Genomic DNA, 21,070 nt, shown 5'->3' with positions numbered 1-21,070 from the left:
TTATAAAGGAATGGACCATATATATATATATATATGTAAAGTCTCTGAATGTATGTATAATAAAAACTATAACACAAATTCCCATACGTTTCGGCCATTTCGGCCTTCTTCATTGGAATAAATTACAACATTGAAACAACAATTACATCGCTTGGATACATTACGTTATATTTACTTCTATGACGTTCATTTGCCGCGTTTTTCGCTTTTTTAATATAAATATATTTATTATCGTTCATACATTGTGTTGAGTCCTTCAGGTTCTAAAGTTTTTAATTTTTTCATCCAAAAGGCTTCTTTAGTTTTTCTGTAAATTTCTGTCCCAAATACTCTCTCTATGGCGGTAACTTTCAAATTTGTCATTGAATGATTGTTCTGAATGAAATGGTTGGCTACTAAATCTTCTGTTTTTTTTGTGCGTATTTTTGAAAAGTTCAATAGCATTCGTTGATATAGTGTATCACCCGTTTGTCCTACATATATAACTTTTTCACATTTTGTACAATTTATCGCATATAACACGCCTACGGTTTTACAATTTATTTGTCCCTGAATTGTATATTCTTTGCCGGTGTTGTCACAAAATACCTTGGTTTCATTTATATGTGAGCATAATGCACAATTTTTACCACATGGTGCACATCCATTGGTTTGTTTATAAAATAGTAAATTATGCTTTTTGTGCACTAAGATGTCTTTTATGTTGTTATCGCGTTTAAATGCCACGATAGGCGGATCGGGGAATATTTTCTTTAGTCTTTCAGATTGATGGAGAATTTTAAGATTATAGAAGATATTATAATTTTAAGATTATAGAAGTTATTATAACGTAATGTATCCAAGCGATGTAATTGTTGTTTCAATGTTGTAATTTATTCCAATGAAGAAGGCCGTAATGGCCGAAACGTATGGGAATTTGTGTTATAGTTTTTATTATACAATCATTCAGAGACTTTACATATAAACAGTAAACAGCATGGAATACACACAATTGCAATCTGTTGGAAACATTTAAAGTTGGAGTAGAAGACTTTTTAAACTATGTGAAAAGAAATGCCGCTACGGAAGTCATCTTTCATTTTTGGAAACCTGTGATAGACTTAAAATCATACCAAAGGGATTTACTTTAAAGTGGACATTAAACTTAGGTAAAGTGGACGCCAGTCATCAAGAAAATGTGAATAATATCTTAGAAAACTCTTCATATCAATTAATCAAAGAAAGTATAACGCAAATTCAAGAAGTTGATAACAATTTAACACAAATACACAGCAACATCATAAACATTTTTGGAATTGATATTTTACAAGAAATTCAACAGAATCATGAGAATGAACTGCAAAAAATAGAAGAAAAAATTAAAAGAACGAAGAGTAAGAAAATCTCCGCAATAAAATGTCAAAGCAACGTATTACGTAACAACAATAAATTAACAACAGATATTCAAACTAGAACTAACCCGATTAAAGAGCAAAATATAAACATAGTGAAAGACGGGAATTGTTTTTTTCGATGCATCTCAAAATATTTATTCGACTCCCAAGAAAGACATGAAGATATTCGTCACCAAATTTTAACAACAATTTCAACAGACAAAAACTTTTATACGGAATTTATTGACAGTGATTTCGATACCCATTTAAATAACATTTCAAAAACAGATGGACACTCCACATCCTGGGCTACGGAAGCAGAAATTATAGCAGCTAGTGAAACATATAATGTTGATTTTTTTATTAAAACTAAAGTCGGTCTCATAGCTGAATGGAACCAATTTTCAAGAAATAAACATTGCAACCATGGCATGCCGTATATCACAATACTACATGAAAACAATCATTTTTCGCTTGTAAAAAATATCCCTAGACCATGTTCATGTAATCCAGTTATCAAACCTAATTTAGCAAAAGAAACAAATTCAAAATCAACAGACAAATCAGAAGAGTCAATAGATACTTTTAATAAACAAAACCGCGACCCAAAATGTGAGGTTATTAATAAATCTTCAAAAGAGTTAACGAGCGCACAGAAAACATTATTGTCAAAAGGTTTCAAGTTTGTTCCAACTAGAAGAAAAGTAGACATGGGGAAACTTATAGCTGATCTAAAGATATGGGAAAGAAGAATGCGTCTTCGCGAACATATTTTCGAAAAAAACGAGGAAAAAGAAAATTACGAAAACGAGTATACTAAATTCAAAAAATCAAGTACCTTCACACCCTCCCGAGGAAAAGAAAGATGGTTAGATGAGTATATACAAACCGTAAAAGATGAAATTTTAAGTAGATTAAGTCGAAAATTCAAAATGAATATAACTATTGAAGAAGAAAAAGCAATGCGGGAACTTTTGTATGATACAAGCATCGTGATACGACCAAGCGACAAATCATCCGGAGTTGTAATAATGAACACAGAAGATTATAAATTGGAAGTAGAAAAAGAATTAGATAACAACGATACGTACAAAGCAATAGATAAGGATCTAACACAGAAAAATGAAAATAAAGTAAAAAAACTCATAGAAAATTTATGTAAAAGAGAAATAATAGACAAAGACATGAAAAAATATCTCTTACCGAAAGGAACATGTCCCGGAAAGGTACAAGCCAATCCGAAATTACACAAAAGAAATCACCCAGTTAGAACAATTATTAATGGGCGGAACCATCCCACAGAAAAAATCGCTGAATAGTCGAAAACGAGCTTTCGGAGAATGTTCGAAACTTACCCACCTATATCAAAGACACAACAGATTTTTTAAACAAATTAAATGCAATACAACAGCCTTTACCAGACAACGCAATAATGTTTTGTTTAGATGTAAATAAATTATATCCAAGCGTACCAAGAAAAGAAGCGCGAGAAGCATGCAAATCAGCACTAGAAAATCGAACTAACACATCAATCCCAACGGAAGATGTTCTTAAAATGATGGATTTAGTCATTGAAAACAATAATTTTAGCTTTAACGGAAAGCACTTTTTACAAACCGAAGGAACAGCTATTGGTTCCCATCTAGGCATGAATTATGCTTGCACCTACCTCGGACAATGGGAAGAAAATTTATTTCAAAACAGCAATTTACAACCATTTTTCATATTGGAGATATGTTGATGACATTTGGGGAATATGGGAACATGGTTTAGATGAATTAAAAAATTTCACGAAATGTCAAACAGTTTACATCCGAGAATTAAAACAGAAATGCGTTACTCAACTGAAAAAATTGAATTCCTTGATGTGTTTGTACACATAGAAAACGGACAACTTAAAACAGATCTTTATACAAAATCAACAGATAAACACCAGTACTTACATGTGTCGTCAAGCCATCCAAACTCTGTAAAAAATGCTATACCATATGGTCTTGGTATTCGTGTCAAAAGAATTTGCTCAACAGAGGAAGATTACAAAACAAGAAGAGAAGAAATAAAAATGCACCTAAGAAAACGTGGATACAATAACTCGTCCACTGAAGTTCAATTGAAAAAAGTCGGCAATTTAAACCGAGAAGATCTATTACAGTCAAACAAAAGAAAGAAAACAACAGGGTACCTTTAGTAATTACTTTTTCTAAAGCGCTTCCAAATGTACATTCAATTCTTAGAAAAAATCTTAAAATTCTCCATCAATCTGAAAGACTAAAGAAAATATTCCCCGATCCGCCTATCGTGGCATTTAAACGCGATAACAACATAAAAGACATCTTAGTGCACAAAAAGCATAATTTACTATTTTATAAACAAACCAATGGATGTGGACCATGTGGTAAAAATTGTGCATTATGCTCACATATAAATGAAACCAAGGTATTTTGTGACAACACCGGCAAAGAATATACAATTCAGGGACAAATAAATTGTAAAACCGTAGGCATGTTATATGCGATAAATTGTACAAAATGTGAAAAAGTTATATATGTAGGACAAATGGGTGATACACTATATCAACGAATGCTATTGAACTTTTCAAAAATACGCACAAAAAAAACAGAAGATCCAGTAGCCAACCATTTCATTCAGAACAATCATTCAATGACAAATTTGAAAGTTACCACCATAGAGAGAGTATTTGGGACAGAAATTTACAGAAAAACTAAAGAAGCCTTTTGGATGAAAAAATTAAAAACTTTAGAACCTGAAGGACTCAACACAATGTATGAAAGATAATAAATATATTTATATTAAAAAAGCGAAAAAAGCGGCAAATGAACGTCATAGAAGTTATTATAACGTAATGTATCCAAGCGATGTAATTGTTGTTTCAATGTTGTAATTTATTCCAATGAAGAAGGCCGTAATGGCCGAAACGTATGGGAATTTGTGTTATAGTTTTTATTATATATATATATATAATATATATATATATATAATATATATATATATATAATATATATATATATATATATATAATAAAAACTATAACACAAATTCCCATACGTTTACATATGCATATATATATGCAAATACATGTTCATGTATATGACTTTGATTAATTTCAGAAAACATACAAACACTAAATGAACAAGAATGTGTCCATAGTACACGAATGCCCCACTTGCACTATAAGTTTCCATGTTCATTGGACCGTGAAATTGGGGTCAAAACTTTAATTTGAAATTAAAATTAGAAAGATCATATCATAGGGAACATGTGTGCTAAGTTTCAAGTTGATGTGACTTCAACTTCATCAAAAACCACCTTGACCAAAAACTTTAACCTGAACAGACGCACGGACGAACGGACGAACGGACGCACGAACGGAGGCACAGACCAGAAAACATAATGTCCCTCTTCTATCGTAGGTGGGGCATAAAACTGAATTCGGGTCTGTTATGTAAGGTTCTTATACCAACTCAATTTACAAACAGTAACAGAATACGGAAAGAATTTTTTTCAACCCCAAATAAAATAATATATAAATTGTTTATCATTTCCATAATATTGGTTTCTATCCGACACTTCTCATATTATATCCCTCGCAACTTTGTTCAGGTATTATCAAACAAAAGAATAAGATATGATCAACTGCAAAAGAAAAACAAGAACAAAACATGTAATTAACTGCAAAAGAATAACAGAAAACTTGAATCCTACCATATCCTCTAACCAGAACTGCATTGGTTGGTTCTCTAAACAGCTACAACATTTTGAGGTAATAGTTATAGAAATTGTGTGTGTTTTCCGAGAAAGACACTCGGCACATCCGTATTATATATGGGTAAGCGGAAATGGAAATATCAGGTTTCTACCAGTACAGAATTTAAAGCTGTGACTGGGCCACTTTTAATTTTTAATCTGATTCCTTTTTGCTTTAAATTCTGTACTGGTAGAAACTATCCAGTCGTTCAAAAAATATGGATGAATAAAGTATGAGTAAAACCTTTTAAAAAAATATATTTTTCACCAAAACATGTAAATTCTGTAAATGTTTTTTGTTGTTGTTGGGTTGTTGCCATTGTAATGTATTACCAAATCTTCTTTTATTCATTCCAGAAGTACTTACCTTTGTGCTGATTTATGGCATTTATCTGATTGGTTATTGAATGCTTCTAGTGATACACCAATCTCATTACACTCCTCCCCAATCCATGTTTTATTAATCAACATGAACTGAGACTTTTCTTCACTAGCTGTTTGTGGAATCAGTAGAATATTCCTTTTGTATTTCAGTAAGTCACTGTCAGTATAATTGACTAATGAGTAAGTGACTGAAATCTGGAAAAAAAAACTGAGTTGTATAACATATTATGCAGAGTATATACATAGACATATTTGGCATCTCAAATTATGAGATTGAACATATACATATACATGTTATTTGTGTCATTACCCTGACAACAATGGGGTTTTCAGTTGGAACTCTGTACATGTTAGAAGTGCTCCACTCTAATCTCATGCTGGTAAATTTATATTTTTTTTCAAAAAAGTGTCCTTCAATTTGGTCCCATGGTTTTAGAGAATTATTTCATTTTAATAAATGGAAGCTGGAATCATCAGTAATTTATTTCCTACACAAGGTTTTAAGAAGTAACAGCCCCCAGTTTCTTGATGCTCTGTTCTTTTTTTAACATGGATTGGCACCATGGTCCTTTTCCACAAATTCTCATATCAACGTTAATTTACCTTTGACTCTTTGATAGCATGGCCACTTGGATTAGTATTTCCTACTTGTGTACTGGCTACCTGATGGTTCCCTGTTTCAGTCATACTTATAACAACATCATGGTATAGGGTTGGTTTCTCTAATTCATTCAAACTGTACCTAAAAATTATTTTTTTCCCCATGAGTATTATGCAAATAAATCTTACGTAACGTAATTACAAATAAATGAAGAATATGTCCAGGGGACACAGATGATGCCCTGCTTGCATTTAATATTTTAAAAGGACATAACTCAACAATGGTAAATATGATACCACCTAAACTTAAACTTTATCTAAGTTTTGATTTAAGCAATATGTTTTAATTTCAGAATATTTAAGGCAAACTGAAAATAGAGAGAACAGAAACAAAATATTTTCAATCTGTAAAGGGGCATATCTTAAAATCAAGCACAATGCATTCCAATATCAAATTACATTTCTCAATTCAAATAATCCTGGCAGTACGACCATGATTCTTATAACAACATCACAACAAAGCATAGGTAAACAAACAAAAAGTTGCTGTAACTCGTAATTTCATGGTTGCAGCATAAAAATGTAACTATACAAATTGAATGCTTCTTGTTCATGAATTTATCTGGTTGTGAATGCCTCATCTCAATAAAATTACAAAAAAGAAGCATTCAATCTTTACTTATTTTTTTCTATTTTGGAACTTTTATAGATCTTTATGTAAAGCACAATGTTTGTTTCATCCAATCTACCTTTGTCGTAAAAAGTATTATGCCATTTATTGTATTCTGTTTGTTTCTGTCAGCGTCAATAACATTGGTGGAGATTAAAACTATATGTTTTCAAATGGTTGACTTGAACAGCTGTATTACTATAAATTTCTATTGCCACTACAATCTTTTATATATATACTAGTATAGCCTTTATGTGTTACATGTACTTAAATCTTCCATACACCTAAGTAATACTGACCATAATGGATCATACTGAATACAATGAGTACTAGAAACATTTGTACTACACTCCTGCCCTCCTCTCATGTGATAAGGGTTATTCTCCTTTCTGTTGTCACAATTGCAGCAAAATCCCTAAAATATATGTCAAAATAATCAACTTGTTGGTATATTTTTTAGCATTAGTCGAAATTTCTTTGTTTTGTGGAGTTTCACAAAGCATCCTAAAGATTACCCATATAACAAATAGATACTTTAGTGAAGGCCATCTTATTTTTATGGATATCCTTATTTCATGTGAAGCAGATATTTCTGTGCAATTATCTTTTTTTGCCATTCTAAAACTTTATTAAGTGTATACACCTAAAAGAGCATACAAAAAAACCCATCTATTTTGCAGTATTTTTCATGTCACATATGTATCATGTATGTAAATCAAGTAAATCAATCACATTTTGGCTGAAAACCGTCAGAAATAAAAACAAGAGTGCACACACTGAAATGTCTCGCCTTCTTTACTAATCCTTGATACTATCTTGATAGAACTAAATATAAAGCTTTATTACAACTGTCACATAAACTCAACATTAACCAAGATAATGAAACATTGATCAATGAACCATGAAAATGAGGTCAAGGTCAGATGAACCATGCCAGACAGACATGTACAACTAACAATTCTTTAATATTACAAATATAGTTGACTTGTTGCTTATAAATAAAGAAAAACAGACCAAAACACAAACACTTTAAACTTAGCAATGGACCGTGAAAATGAGGTCAAGGTCAAATAAAACCTGCGTAACCGACATATAGATCATAAAATATTTCCATACACCAAATATAGTTGACCTAATGCATAAAGTATTAGAAAAATAGATCAAAACTAAAAAACTTAACTTTGACCACTGAACCATGAAAATGAGGTCAAGGTCAGATGACACCTGTCAGCAAGACATGTACACCTTACAATCATTCCATACACCAATTATAGTAGACCTATTGCATATAGTATAAGAAAAACAGACTAAAACACAAAAACTTAACTATAACCACTGAACCATAAAAATGAGGTCAAGGTCAGATGACACCTGCCAGTTGGACATGTACACCTTACAGTCCTTCCATACACGGAATATACTAGACCTATTGCTTATAGTATCTGAGATATGGACTTGACCACGAAAACTTAACCTTGTTCACTGATCCATGAAATGAGGTCGAGGTCAAGTGAAAACTGTCTGACAGGCATGAGGACCTTGGAAGGTACGCACATACCAAATATAGTTATCCAATTACTTATAATAAGAGAGAATTTAACATTACAAAAAATCTTAACTTTTTTTTCAAGTAGTCACTGAACCATGAAAATGAGGTTAAGGACATTGAACATGTGACTGACGGAAAGTTCGTAACATGAGGCATCTATATACAAAGTATGAAGCATCCAGGTCTTCTACCTTCTAAAATATAAAGCCATAGCCGCCGCCGCCGCCGGATCACTATCCCTATGTCGAGCTTTCTGCAACAAAAGTTGCAGGCTCGACAAAAATCTATATAGGTTTAACAGAAACTGAGTAGAGTCGAAATTGGAAAAAATACTTGAAATGGATTGGCCCCATTTTACTGAAAAACAAAAAATGAATTAGTAAAAACAGCTCTCAGTTGGGACACCAGATGGACCAAGACTGTGTCCATTATGTACACTTTCATTTTTTATGTGCAGTCTATCATCATATTGGGGTCAAAACTCTAATTTGGCATTAAAATTAGAAAGATCATATCTTAGAAGACATGCATTCTAAGTTTCAAGTTGATTGGACTTTTACTCAATCAAAAACTACCTTAACCAAAAAACTTTAACCTGAAGCAGGACAGATGAATGGATGGACAAATGAACTAACAGACAGACACAGAGAAAAAATAATGCCCCTAAATGGGGCATAAAAGAAAGAGAAGAAAACCAAAAGAAACATGATGCTGAAAGACATAGAGCAAACTTAGAAGCATGGAAATTACATAGGGAAAGGCAGAAAGAAAGGCACAAGACAGTGATTGTCTCATGTGCAAGTAAACATAAAGAGGACTCAGTAATCATGAACTAAAAATACCTTGAATCCTTGCCCACACTGTTGATCCAATAAATTAGCATTGCATCCTGGGTAATAATCTGTATTGTCTTTGTGGTAAAATACTTCATAGGGTTTACTGTTAACTATCTGCAATAACATAAACTTGATGAATACATAAAATTGACAAGAAAGTCAAATAACCTGAGCTGTGAGCTATTGCCCACTGATTGGGCACTGAACATCCCCAAGTTATAATTATTACAGGGATTTCCTAACCCTCTCATTTGGATCCGATTATGGGCCCCTGTCCCAATGAGAAATATGCTCCTTTTTTCCCAATCTTCAGCTCTAAAATTCCCAATTGTACATATACATCATTGTAAGGTTTTGTTGGTGTTGTAATGTGGTATTTTGTATTAAAATCTCTTGAAACTGTTCTTATGATCTTAGCAATTATAACTTATTCTGTCTCAGAATGCAGAATTTTGCTCTTAATTTTTCAAAAGGAGTAGGACCGGTATGGGCAGATTTTGGCCTCAATTTTCAAGTTCATCTAACGAAGTACTTTAGACACTTTTTAAACAGCTAAGTGTCTATGTCAATTGATTTAATATGTAAGATATATATTTGATTAAGTCATCAAAAACGCTCCTATTCAAGCTTAAATATGAAAAATCTATCAAATATGCCAAAGTTCTTCACTTTATAGATAGTTTTTGTCAAAAATGAAAGTGGCCGCATCTGTGTCATCCTCAACCTTTATATATGTTATGTATAATCAACAAATACAATTTACAATTCAATATTATGAATGAACACGGATGCAGCCACTTTCATTTAAGATGGAAACCGTCTAAAGTTTAACTTAAATGCTAAAATTGTTAAGATTTCAGTAATTTAGCATGACTTAAGGATGCTAGTACCCGATATATGTGCATTGTATTGTCAAAAACGGCCCATATGTATGTAGCAGAATCATTCTACTTTCCAAAAAACAGCTTAACAATTGAATTTTCACAATTTTGTAAAACTGCTTTATTTTGGGGCCAAAAAGAGGTCTTACTGAACCTACTCCTTTCTTGGGGACCAAGTTGCACATGGCTGGTGCGAACTAATATATTTTCAACAAACCAAACATTTCATAAACTTTTTTTCCCAATTGCATTGGCTCTCGACCCCTCCCCTTAAACACTAGGAAAATCACTGTTATACAGCTGATAACAGAAAGTTGATCGATGATGAAAGGTATTGAAGTGGTACATTGGAATTAAATGTTTAAACTAGTCTTTTCTCTAATATACCAAGAGAACACCTTTAATTTACATGTTGAAAAAATATCCAATTTTGTTTTAGTACTGTCATACTGTGGATTCATTATTATTCACTGGATACCAATTTTTTGTGGGTGCAGGTGAACAAGGAAATTAAGTGTTCAACAAATTACACTTTTTCCATAAGGTAATTTGCACACTTTGGAGAAACCACAAAATCAAACATCCACGAAAATCCATATTTTTTACATATGCAATGTTTGTTGGATCTGTTTAACTGGTGCTGTATTTGCTGTTTCAGAATCTAATACATTTTTGTTAGTATGCACCATAACGTTAAAATTGGTTTAAAACTAATTAAACAATGGAAATTCAACAAATGACACAACGTCAATTTCATTTTGCTGTACCAACAACGAGATTACCAATAGTCTATTAAGTTTTGAAAAGATGAGTGTACCTGTACTAGTTTGAGTGGATATATCAGTTTTGGTGGATAACTCTTGATCTTGAGTATAACTGGGTTTATCAGGGTGAAATTTTTTCCATTTCCTTTTTCTGTTATTCTAAGTATCTTCAAATAGTCTGGTTTCATCTTAAGCTGAAAAAGAAAAAAAAACCAAGTAAATCTTCAAAGAAAAAGTTATTCAAGTTACAAAACTTTAACCCCAGACTGTATCTTAATGTTAACTGCAAAACAATTCAGTCAACTCATCAGTTAATAACAAACAAATGTTTTAATTTTTTTGCTTTGAATACTTTCTCTTTATAGTTAAATCAGCAAGAAGATTCTGTTTATCAAATTCTGTGAGTTTTTGACAAAGTATGGTGCAGTCCGGTCACTCCGGTGTATCCATTATGAATTCACGTTATCAAACTGACAAAACCAATAATTGAATATTGTGGGAACAAATTCACAAAATACTCTTTTTTTTTAATAAAATCTTCAGTATGAACATGATGTATGGTTTCACCCTTAAGATTTTGTGTAACGTGTATCAAAAATTACGGAAATCTTTAAAATGTTTTGAGAGTTCTTCAAATGTTAGGTGACTTTGCCCCCGCCTTCTAAAAAGAGATTATTTTGAATAAATGAAAAAAAAATTATCATGTTTATAGAACAAAATATAGTTGAATTTGAACCAAACTTACTACAAAGGATGCAGAGCAAAATTTATTTCAATCTGATGAAAATTTAACTATAAAGTCACAAATTTTCTGATGTAATATTTTAATGGAAGTGGGCTAAGCATGGTTAATCATTGGATTTTAGTTACAAATTTACTCTTAAACTTGTTAATTTTATTTTCTGCCCTTCGAAATACTAAAACAATTACAAGAATTCTATTTGTGTAACATTGAGGATATGAGGAAATCAGGTATACCACGATATCACCTGCCGCACAGAAACCTGAGAGACTACACTGTAATTGATGACTATGAAAAACTTAAAACATAAACTGCACCAAAATGTTGAAGTAAATGATTGAATGTATGTTCACTACATTTTTTGGCTCGAAGACCATGACCTTGGTTGTAGGCAAGACAATAACACTAAAACAATAAAATGTATTCAGTAATAAAAAAAATTACAGGCACATATGAAGGGGGTCCAATCTTTATCAGGACTCCGAGATCAGGTGATTTAAAGATTTTGGGGATTGATCCTTTCATGATCTGGGAATTCTTTTTTTGGAATTTCACATAAATATAATATGTATTGCTGAAATTTCTTTCTAATCTGCGAAAACAGTTCTGATTTTTTTTTCTTTTTATTTAAGATGTCCTTGAACAAAAACTTAATATTAGCATTGTAAGTTTTTGTTTATACATGTAATGGCACTGACTAACCTGTGTATTAACAGTAACATTAAAGATAATTTTCTCCTTGCATTTCCTGTTGCCATGACACCTGTTGACAAATACATCTTGTCCCAAACAAATACTACACCATATCAACAGTATAAAAATCTGTTTCAAGGTCATTGCAAAGTCAGCATCTAAAATTATAAATTTCGTATAATATAAATTCGATATTTGTGACTACAAAAAGTACTTTGTTAGACTATACAATAAGGTTATTCATATTATTGTTATACTTCACAATAAAATGCTGGTTTTTGATTGGAAAATAAGATGGTGACCTAAATTAAGTAAATTGTAACATGACCCTATTTTTTTCTACATTTAAATAATCCAATGCTTAAGCATGGCTAGTGATTAATCATACTAAAACAAAAATCAAGTTTGCAATAACTGGATTTGTAAAACTGAATATACAGGCTCCTGACTTGGGACAGACACATACATAAATAATGTGGCAGGGTAAAACATGTTACCGGGATCCCAACACTCCCCTAACCTGGGACAGTGGTATAACAGTACAACATAAGAACGAACTATAAAAATCAGTTGAAAAAGGCTTAACTTATCAGATGGAAAAAATTAGCTTTCAAAGTCGGGTAATTGCGCAAATCATACATGTATGAGATAACAACACTATAACATTTCTGTGGGAATTCTAGCTGGTCCCATTATCTAAAGTGCTAGTCCACTTACCTATTTTACTGATAAACAAATCAACAATATTGCTTTTAAAACATAACAAATTACATTGTATAACTTCAACATTTTTCAATTATTTCAAATGCGTTGAAATTATAACTGTTGATTTTACAATTTAGGATGTTGATTTAGAAAATACTGTAAACCTTTGACTTTATATATATAATTGTCAGTTTTGTTGTTTAAATTTCATGACATTAAAACTAATCTTCAGGTAAATGTTACTTTTGTATTTGTTCAAATAAATATGGTCATGTTTGTCTATTTACTTTGATTTAAAATACAGGCCTTTAAATAATGAAATACAAAAGCAACATTTTAAAAAAATTGTTAGAGCTATTAGAATAAATTGTAGTTAAACAAAGAACTTAATGATTTTAGCAGGCATTTATAGTTCACGGATTTGACTCAAATTTTCATAAAATTGAGAATGTAAATGGGGAATGACAACCGGATCATAGAGCAGACAACAGCTGAAGGCCACCAATGGGTCTTTAATGCAGCGAGAATCTCCTGCACCCGAAGGAGTCCTTCAGCTGGCCCCTAAACAAATATGTATACTAGTACAGTGATAATGGACGTCATACTAAACTCCAAATTATACACAAAAAACTAAAATTAAAAATCATACAAGACTAACAAAGGCCAAAGGCTCCTGACTTGGGACAGGTGCAAAAATGCAGCAGGGTTAAACATGTAAGTGATTTTCCTGACTTTATTTTGGGTCTGAATATAGGCCCCATTCCCAATTAGAAAACCCTATTCTTTTCCCAAATGAACACTGAAAATTCTGAATTTAATCAAGTTTGATCATTTAAAATGAACCCAGAAAAAAAATGATATGTTTAAAATTGGTCATACTACAAAATGTACATGTACTAGAAAATTGGATTTTTTAAAATTAATAACCTCATTAAAAATAGCTAAATTTGGTGCAGGAATGCAGATAACTTATGTGAATTTTCATTTAATAGAACAAATGAGGTGATTTTTTTACATGATTTTTTATTTTTTGAAATTGGCATTTTAAGGGGAGGTAACTGTGAAATAGTGCATATTCTGAAGGAACCAATATGGAATTTTGCTATTTGCATGCTAGCCAAAGTATGGTGACCCTATCTTTTCTTTTGATATTTTCACAGCATATTCAAATAGCTATCTGCTCGTATTTTAATTTACAATTCTATCATACAGTTTAAGTGAACTACATAATGTATCATTTTTATTATATTTTTGAACATATATATATTTATTTATATACAACTCGTCTAAACATCAACCCAACAATGTTAGATCTGTAAATTTGCTGTCGCAAATTTTTGGTTCTTCCCTCGCCGGGATTCGAACCCATGCTACTGTGATATCGTGACACCATGTACACAGCCATGTATCACCATCATTGATGGCGATCCGATGGATACATCTGTTGTAGGGTTGTCACTGACTCAGACGTACTACTTATTTATTTATATATATATACAAGTCTAAATTGAAAACTACGTTCAAACCTATGATTGCGTTGGATAAAAACCGCAATTTAGTTATATATATATATATAAAACAAAAAAAACATTTTGGCAAAGTATGATTGAACAAATTATTCTATCATTTTGAATTTAGACACCCATCATGCCCCTACCACTTTAAACTATGATGAAAAATATATTTTTTCCCCAATTCACACTTTATTCAACACATTTTCCTAATTGCCAAAGGCCACACTTAAAAAAGTTTGGTTTGCCCAAACCCTACCCTTGGGTAGGTACATGTAGGAAGGCTTTTTTTTTTTTTTTTTTTTTTTTTTAAAGAAATTGAAGTATCAGATGTTTGTAAGTCTTCATGCCTATTTGATTTAAAAAAAAACTTCTTCAAATCAGGACAATAAAAGAATTTGAGTAGGCAGCTTTTTTCTGGGTACATGTAGGTAGCGTTTGGACAAACAAACCTATTATTTATTATGGCCTAAAGCATACGGCCCAGGCCCCATTTGAAAAAAAGGTAGGAAAATCACTGCATGTTTTTTTTAGATCTCAACCCTCCACCATACCTCTGGCCGATGTAGAAAAAACAAAACCACAATAGCACAGCATACATGTCAAGTGACATGATATTCGCGTGTAACACACGCTTTTTCAATGGTTTACACACGAGGATTTTGTCACATGGCGTGTACACGCTTTTCACCACTTTACACGCAATTACACGCTTTTTCGTTCTTTTCATTTTTTGGTCGTTAGTGATATCGCTATTCTCTGGTTTTTTCCTTATTCTGCGATAAATACCGAAAAATTCGAAGTAATTGTTTGGCTACCGTATTGTTTATTTTTTTGTATGGAAAAACAGTAAAAGGTAAGTAGTTTGTGATTAGTTTTAACTATTTTGAGACTTTCTTTTAAATTCACTTAATAGGGGAAATGTGCACAGGAAGAGGTCACTTTCAGGGCCTGTACCGTCGTCTAAAGTGCCGATTGTTTAGCCAAAACGATGTGTACGGCAAGATTCAAGATTTATAAATTATATTTTGGAGTTCGAGTTTAAATGATCGAGTGACAAGTAACGCATAATTTGTGCATTCTATGTTGCAATGATAAAAAAAAATACATGTGAGAGGAGAAATACAATGTAGCTATTTGAATAAGCATTTAACATGTTTAACTTATGGAAATCAAATTTATAAAACATTTTTCTTTTTCAATTTCAGTTTCAAATCTAGCCAACACGGCAACAGATTTCTACAGGCCATGGGGATAAAAATATCACAGAACTGTTGGATCAGCTCTCATACATTTGTAGTACCAGCTTTTTTCTGATGAACTACCCAGTTTTAACCAGGCAATAGCATTAATGGGAGCAATGGCAGAGATGACATTTTACATTGCCAAAAAAAAACCAACATTATGACATTCTTTCAAATCTTGATGAAGCTAATTCGGTCAAATATCAATTCCTACTGTGGGAGAGCCTTTTCAATTAAAAAGAAATTGACACTGAATTCTGATCAGAACTTGACTATGTTACATTTGTATTGTGTGCTGTTATCAAATAATTGTAACTAAACTTGAAACTGGCAGTTGTTTTGAATATGTGCCTAGTGGTGATGCTTTAAAAGCAACATAACAGACCACTGTTTAATACAATAAAAGTTCACAGTAGAATATATATTGTTTTTTTATATTCACAAATTTGTATGAAATTATGAACATTACCACATTCATATTAACAAGTCCGCATCTACGTCACGCGTTTTCACACGCTTTTTGACATATCATGTCATGTCATGACATGATTTCCCATTGTAAGAGTTTGACATGTATGTAGCACAGTAACGCTCAGTTTAAGAGTCTGATGTCAGAATACAGAAAAAATAAGGTCCATAAGAGAGGGGGGATAGGACCTGTATCAGTACTACGGAATCAGGTATTTTTAAGCTCAGGATTTTGGGATCAGGTGTTTTTTAGCCCGTGATTTCGGGATCAGGACCCCTGTCATAAAAGAAACTAAACAAAATGACAATATCAATACACTAACAAATGACTACTTTGGTTTTTAACATGTATATCAGATTATCCTAATTACAGTTAGCAATGCATTGACAATATAATAAACATGCTGCTTTACATGCATTATTATTTAATGCATATTTCCCCTCACAAATTTGTCGTTGGCCTGTGACAGAATCCAAAATGGCACTAAATTGAACTTAATCAGGTTAATATGGAAGCGAGACCAGTGTGATATTTAAGGACTTCCTTTCATGACAATAAAACTCAAACCAACTGGCAACGTCTTACATTAAACTTTTAAAAACTTTTCATGAGTTTACACATCGATTGTTGGCGGTTTTCTAACTTTGAATTTCAGTACGGTAAGGGGAAAGAAACTTGTTGTCGTCTATCAAATATCTCTGAATCAAATTCAAGCATTAGCTTTCAAAAAAGCTAAATCTGGACCCCTTCACTGCTCGACACTCATTAATTGATAAGGATCGCAGACTATGTGACACAAGTGGGTGGATCAGATAAAGGTCTCCAAGAGAACGAATATTTGATATTCTGAAAAAAATATGGGTGGTATGAAAGAAAATTAATTTAACTTTGCACATTTATAGATTATTAATGATACCTTATCGCTAATCCCGGCTGACCCGGCCGCTTGAACTTTTGACGTATACAACAATCCCTTTTCCATTGTGGCGTCAGATATTTTGTTTTATGACGTCAAAATTTTACGGGAACTTATGTGATATACAGTAATGGCGAGAAAATAGCGATAATGTGTACCCCACGCATAGATGTCATAATATATAATTAGTTGTCACATTTCAAAAACTTTCGGAATTTATAATTTGATCATCAAATAAACTGAAGCGCCTGTCCCAAGTCAGGAGCCTCTGGCCTTTGTTAGTCTTGTATGATTTTAAATTTTAGTTTCTTGTGTATAATTCGGAGTTTAGTATGACGTCCATTATCACTGTACTATTATGCAAAATTTTTAGGGGGCAGCTGAAGGACACCTACGGGTGCGGGAATTCTCGCTACATTGAAGACCCATTGGTTGCCTTCGGCTGTTGTCTGCTCTACGGTCGGGTGGTTGTCGCTTTGACATATTCACCATTTCCTTTCTCAATTTTATGACTTATTTCCTTGAATCAATCTTTCCAATTGCCATTGGGTGTAGTGTTAAGAGCAAGACCTTGTCTACAAGTTTAAAAAGCTGAATTTATATCGAAAGAAAATATATTCGTAATTCCATACTGCAATCGTGGTTTTACCTTCAAATGATGTGGCCATACTTATACTTGTATAAATGTAAAAAAAAAAAAGAAGATAAAAATCATATTGTTTTAAAGTAAACAATCTGCAATTTCAGACCAGTAATCATTTGTAATTTTTGTTTATTTTGGTATCAAATAATAAAAAAGAATATCAATGCAGACTGGGTTCTACTAAAACCAGATGGTTCAATAGTTCAAGATACCAGGATGACCATTAACTTGAATGAATGGACATAGAAGTAATTAATGATTTGATCCATGAGTTCTTTTAAAGTTGTCACATTATAAGTGTCAGTTAGTGTGACTTTTAAAACTTCTTATAAAGCTGAAGCTTGTGAACTTATTACAACTCACAGTAACTGTATTTGAAATCTTTTAAACAGTCTTGCTACATAGGAAGATTTTAAACTGACGAAGCCATGATAACTTTGACAAAAAAGAAAGAAATATCCGAAAAGTCGTCTGCTAAAATTCCATGGAAAAACTAAGACATTCTGAACACAAACGACACTGTGCATACGTTGCACTGGTATATTATTGTAATGTCATGGCTATGCATTTTTTTTTATCCGATTCACATTTTCAAAGAAACAAAACCAACATTTAAGAAGACGCTGATACGGTTTGGCTGCTGCTGTATCCTTGCTTTTCTACTAAGAACGAACTGTGTCCGAATAACAATTGGTCTTTTTGTTGGAGACTTTCTAGAGGAAACTAGAGACTTTGAACTTTCATCTATTACGTGGATGATTCTCTGTTTTGTCAAAATGACATTTATATTATATGTTTCTTATAAACCAGACGGAACAACAGTTTTCTTTGATCAGTGGGACAAAAGCCGAGAATTAGCATTTACTTTTTTTTTTTTAAATAAAAACTTTGAGACATACAATAGCTTTCTCACCAAGCAAATTATTGAAAGTAATGGTAAGATAGGAAAAGACATTACTCAGCTTCACTTAGTGCACTTAGAACTGTGTAAGACTATCAGCAGTCTGGATAGCTCATTCAGTTGGCTTTTGTTTTCTTGGTTTGTACTGAACATTGGAAATGGGTATTTTACAGCCTTTGTACTTTTGAACAGTTCGTATGACGTATTTTGTAACATCTAACTGCTGTTTAGGATGATTGCCAGTTGTGTTTACATAGGTGGAACCTCAATCGCAGCAGCTATCCTCCATTAAAAGTCAATGAAACTGAGGACAGGGGACCCTTTAATATTTACCTGAATTTGTAGATATATTTTGAGTTACTTAGTTATTGTCTTTATTTGTTTTTGTTGTTGTTATATGTCACAAACTGTAAAGTTTATATGGCAATGCAACTTTGCATTGAATTGAATTGATATCAACTTCTTTTTAAAATCCGATTTGTTTGCAGTTTCATAAAAACGAACAATATAACCCAATTTTTGGTCCGTCATAAGAGCTAATAATGTTTGAACAAAAATTGGGGACATTGCAACAATTGTGGTCGTTAATTTCAGCACCACTAGATAGAAAAAGTGATGAGACAAAACGTGTTTAGTATGTTGACACTACATGAAAAATCCGTCAATCATCATGAAGTTTTAGAAAGTCAAAATTATTAACTCTATTGTAGTAAATACGTTTCCTTCTGTACGAGCTCATATGCAAGTTGATTAAAATATTACGTTTACCACCACTTATAGTTAATTTCGATGTTTTGGGGACTCTTGGTCGCGTAGGATATCGACCGCAGAACTCATGTCTCTGCACGTTGAGTGATTTGGTTATTGAGCATTTGTTTATCTAATGCCTTGTGTTAAATAAGTATTTTATGGAGATAATAAACTTATCATGGATATCAGAATTAAATTAATTTGTTTACGCCAGACACGCGTTTCTTTACAAAATACTCATCAGTGGCGCTCGAATCCCATAAAGTCAACAAAGGCCAAATAAAGTACGAAGTTAAAAAGCATTGATGATCAAAATTCCTAAAAGTTTTGCCAAATACAGTTAAGGTAATCTATTCCTGAGGTAAGTATTTCAAAAAATTCAAAATTTTTGTAAACAGTTAATTTATAAATGTCACCATATCAATGATAATTGATGTCAGCACAGAAGTTCTGACTACTACTAGGCTGGTGATACAATCAGGCAACTAAAACTCCACCAACAGTAGCAAAAGGACTTAGAGATGTAGGATATACGTCAATGACACATCAACCAAACGACACACAAATAGCAAGCAGAAAAAAAGATAGATCCACTGTAATAAAGAGCGGAAAATTTGACTGCCATATGTTTTAAAAGATATATGTTTGATGTATCAAATAATTTTACAACAACTAGGAAACAAACTCCTTTCATTAAAATTGTTTCCCTTCTTCTAATGTCAATTTGTTTATAAGTTACGCGTGTGGTTATATATATATATATACATCAATCAGTCTTATCACTGCCTTCGAATTTGAATGTTTAACTTTAGGCTCTATATGATTTCCACCGGATTGATCATTCATGGTACTAGTACTGATTTCCTATAAATAGTTTATTAGATCTACAACAAAGATGGGATAAAACGTGCTAGTTTCACTCATTAAGTTTCTTTTAATGTCTATTAGTTTATATATTGGATTGATTGCATGTTACTGCAATCCAAAAATAACTGTTTAACTAAAAAGTAATATTTTTTTTTATCTTTTTGTTTTTAATCTGTGCCATGGTATTCTAAACAGATATATCATGATAAGGAGGGGTATTTTCCGCAAATACCCCTTAAGAACATGATATATCTGTTTTTAAATTGTACCGAATGTTAATGTTCAAAAACGCAATGATGATCGTGACGCTACAAGCGTCCAGTCAGATAAGAGTATTTTTTGGCAAATATCACGAAACAGAGTGTAAAAAGGCATATCCATTTGGCAAATACCCCGGCGGCGTTAAAAATTGAACGATATTCATTTAATAACAGTAAATTCGTGAAAAATATGCTGGGTATCAACCAATCAAAATACAGGACTCTTACATAAGGTGTAATTACACCCTAAATCACATAACGTTATTTTAATTTTTGCGTACGAACAATTGCAATGAAATTACCCATAGTCATTTAGATTATGAAAAGGCGAATTTACTATATATACAAATAATATAAAATTGTAAATTGTTTAAAGTAAACATTCATCAATTTCAGATAAGTAGAAATGATGAAGTTATTTATCTCAGTAAATTAAAGTAACTATAGGTAAATATCAATCCCACTTACTAATGACACAATGCTTCATTAATGGAAGTTACAACGATTAACTTTGACGTAAGGCTATTGACATATAAATCAATTAATG

At 32.2% G+C, this 21,070-nt stretch overlaps 1 protein-coding gene across 5 annotated transcripts in view; it reads right to left on the bottom strand.

Annotated features, from left to right (window-relative positions):
• LOC139515949 (hapless 2-like) overlaps positions 1-17,121 on the bottom strand; it is a 91,246-nt gene extending 74,125 nt beyond the window's left edge. For 4 of the 5 annotated variants that reach the window (XM_071305738.1, XM_071305736.1, XM_071305737.1 and 1 more), the window contains exons 1-8: positions 16,772-16,871; positions 12,267-12,415; positions 10,876-11,016; positions 9,184-9,291; positions 7,092-7,207; positions 6,126-6,264; positions 5,506-5,717; positions 5,097-5,139 (exon numbers count right to left, since the gene is read on the bottom strand). In XM_071305738.1, coding sequence (XP_071161839.1) covers positions 5,097-5,139; positions 5,506-5,717; positions 6,126-6,264; positions 7,092-7,207; positions 9,184-9,291; positions 10,876-11,016; positions 12,267-12,401 — 894 coding nt within the window. In that variant the 5' untranslated portion in view covers positions 12,402-12,415; positions 16,772-16,871. Of the gene's footprint in view, positions 1-5,096; positions 5,140-5,505; positions 5,718-6,125; positions 6,265-7,091; positions 7,208-9,183; positions 9,292-10,875; positions 11,017-12,266; positions 12,416-16,771; positions 16,872-17,102 lie in introns of those variants that run through there. The other variant, XM_071305739.1, reaches the window with a different exon arrangement.
• Between the last annotated feature and the right edge of the window lie 3,949 nt (positions 17,122-21,070).

This window comes from Mytilus edulis, chromosome 3, assembly GCF_963676685.1.
Source record: "Mytilus edulis chromosome 3, xbMytEdul2.2, whole genome shotgun sequence".
In the NCBI taxonomy this organism is placed as follows: domain Eukaryota; kingdom Metazoa; phylum Mollusca; class Bivalvia; order Mytilida; family Mytilidae; genus Mytilus; species Mytilus edulis.
Note: the sequence above shows the minus strand (reverse complement) of the source record. Positions and strands in the feature narration are given on the sequence as shown.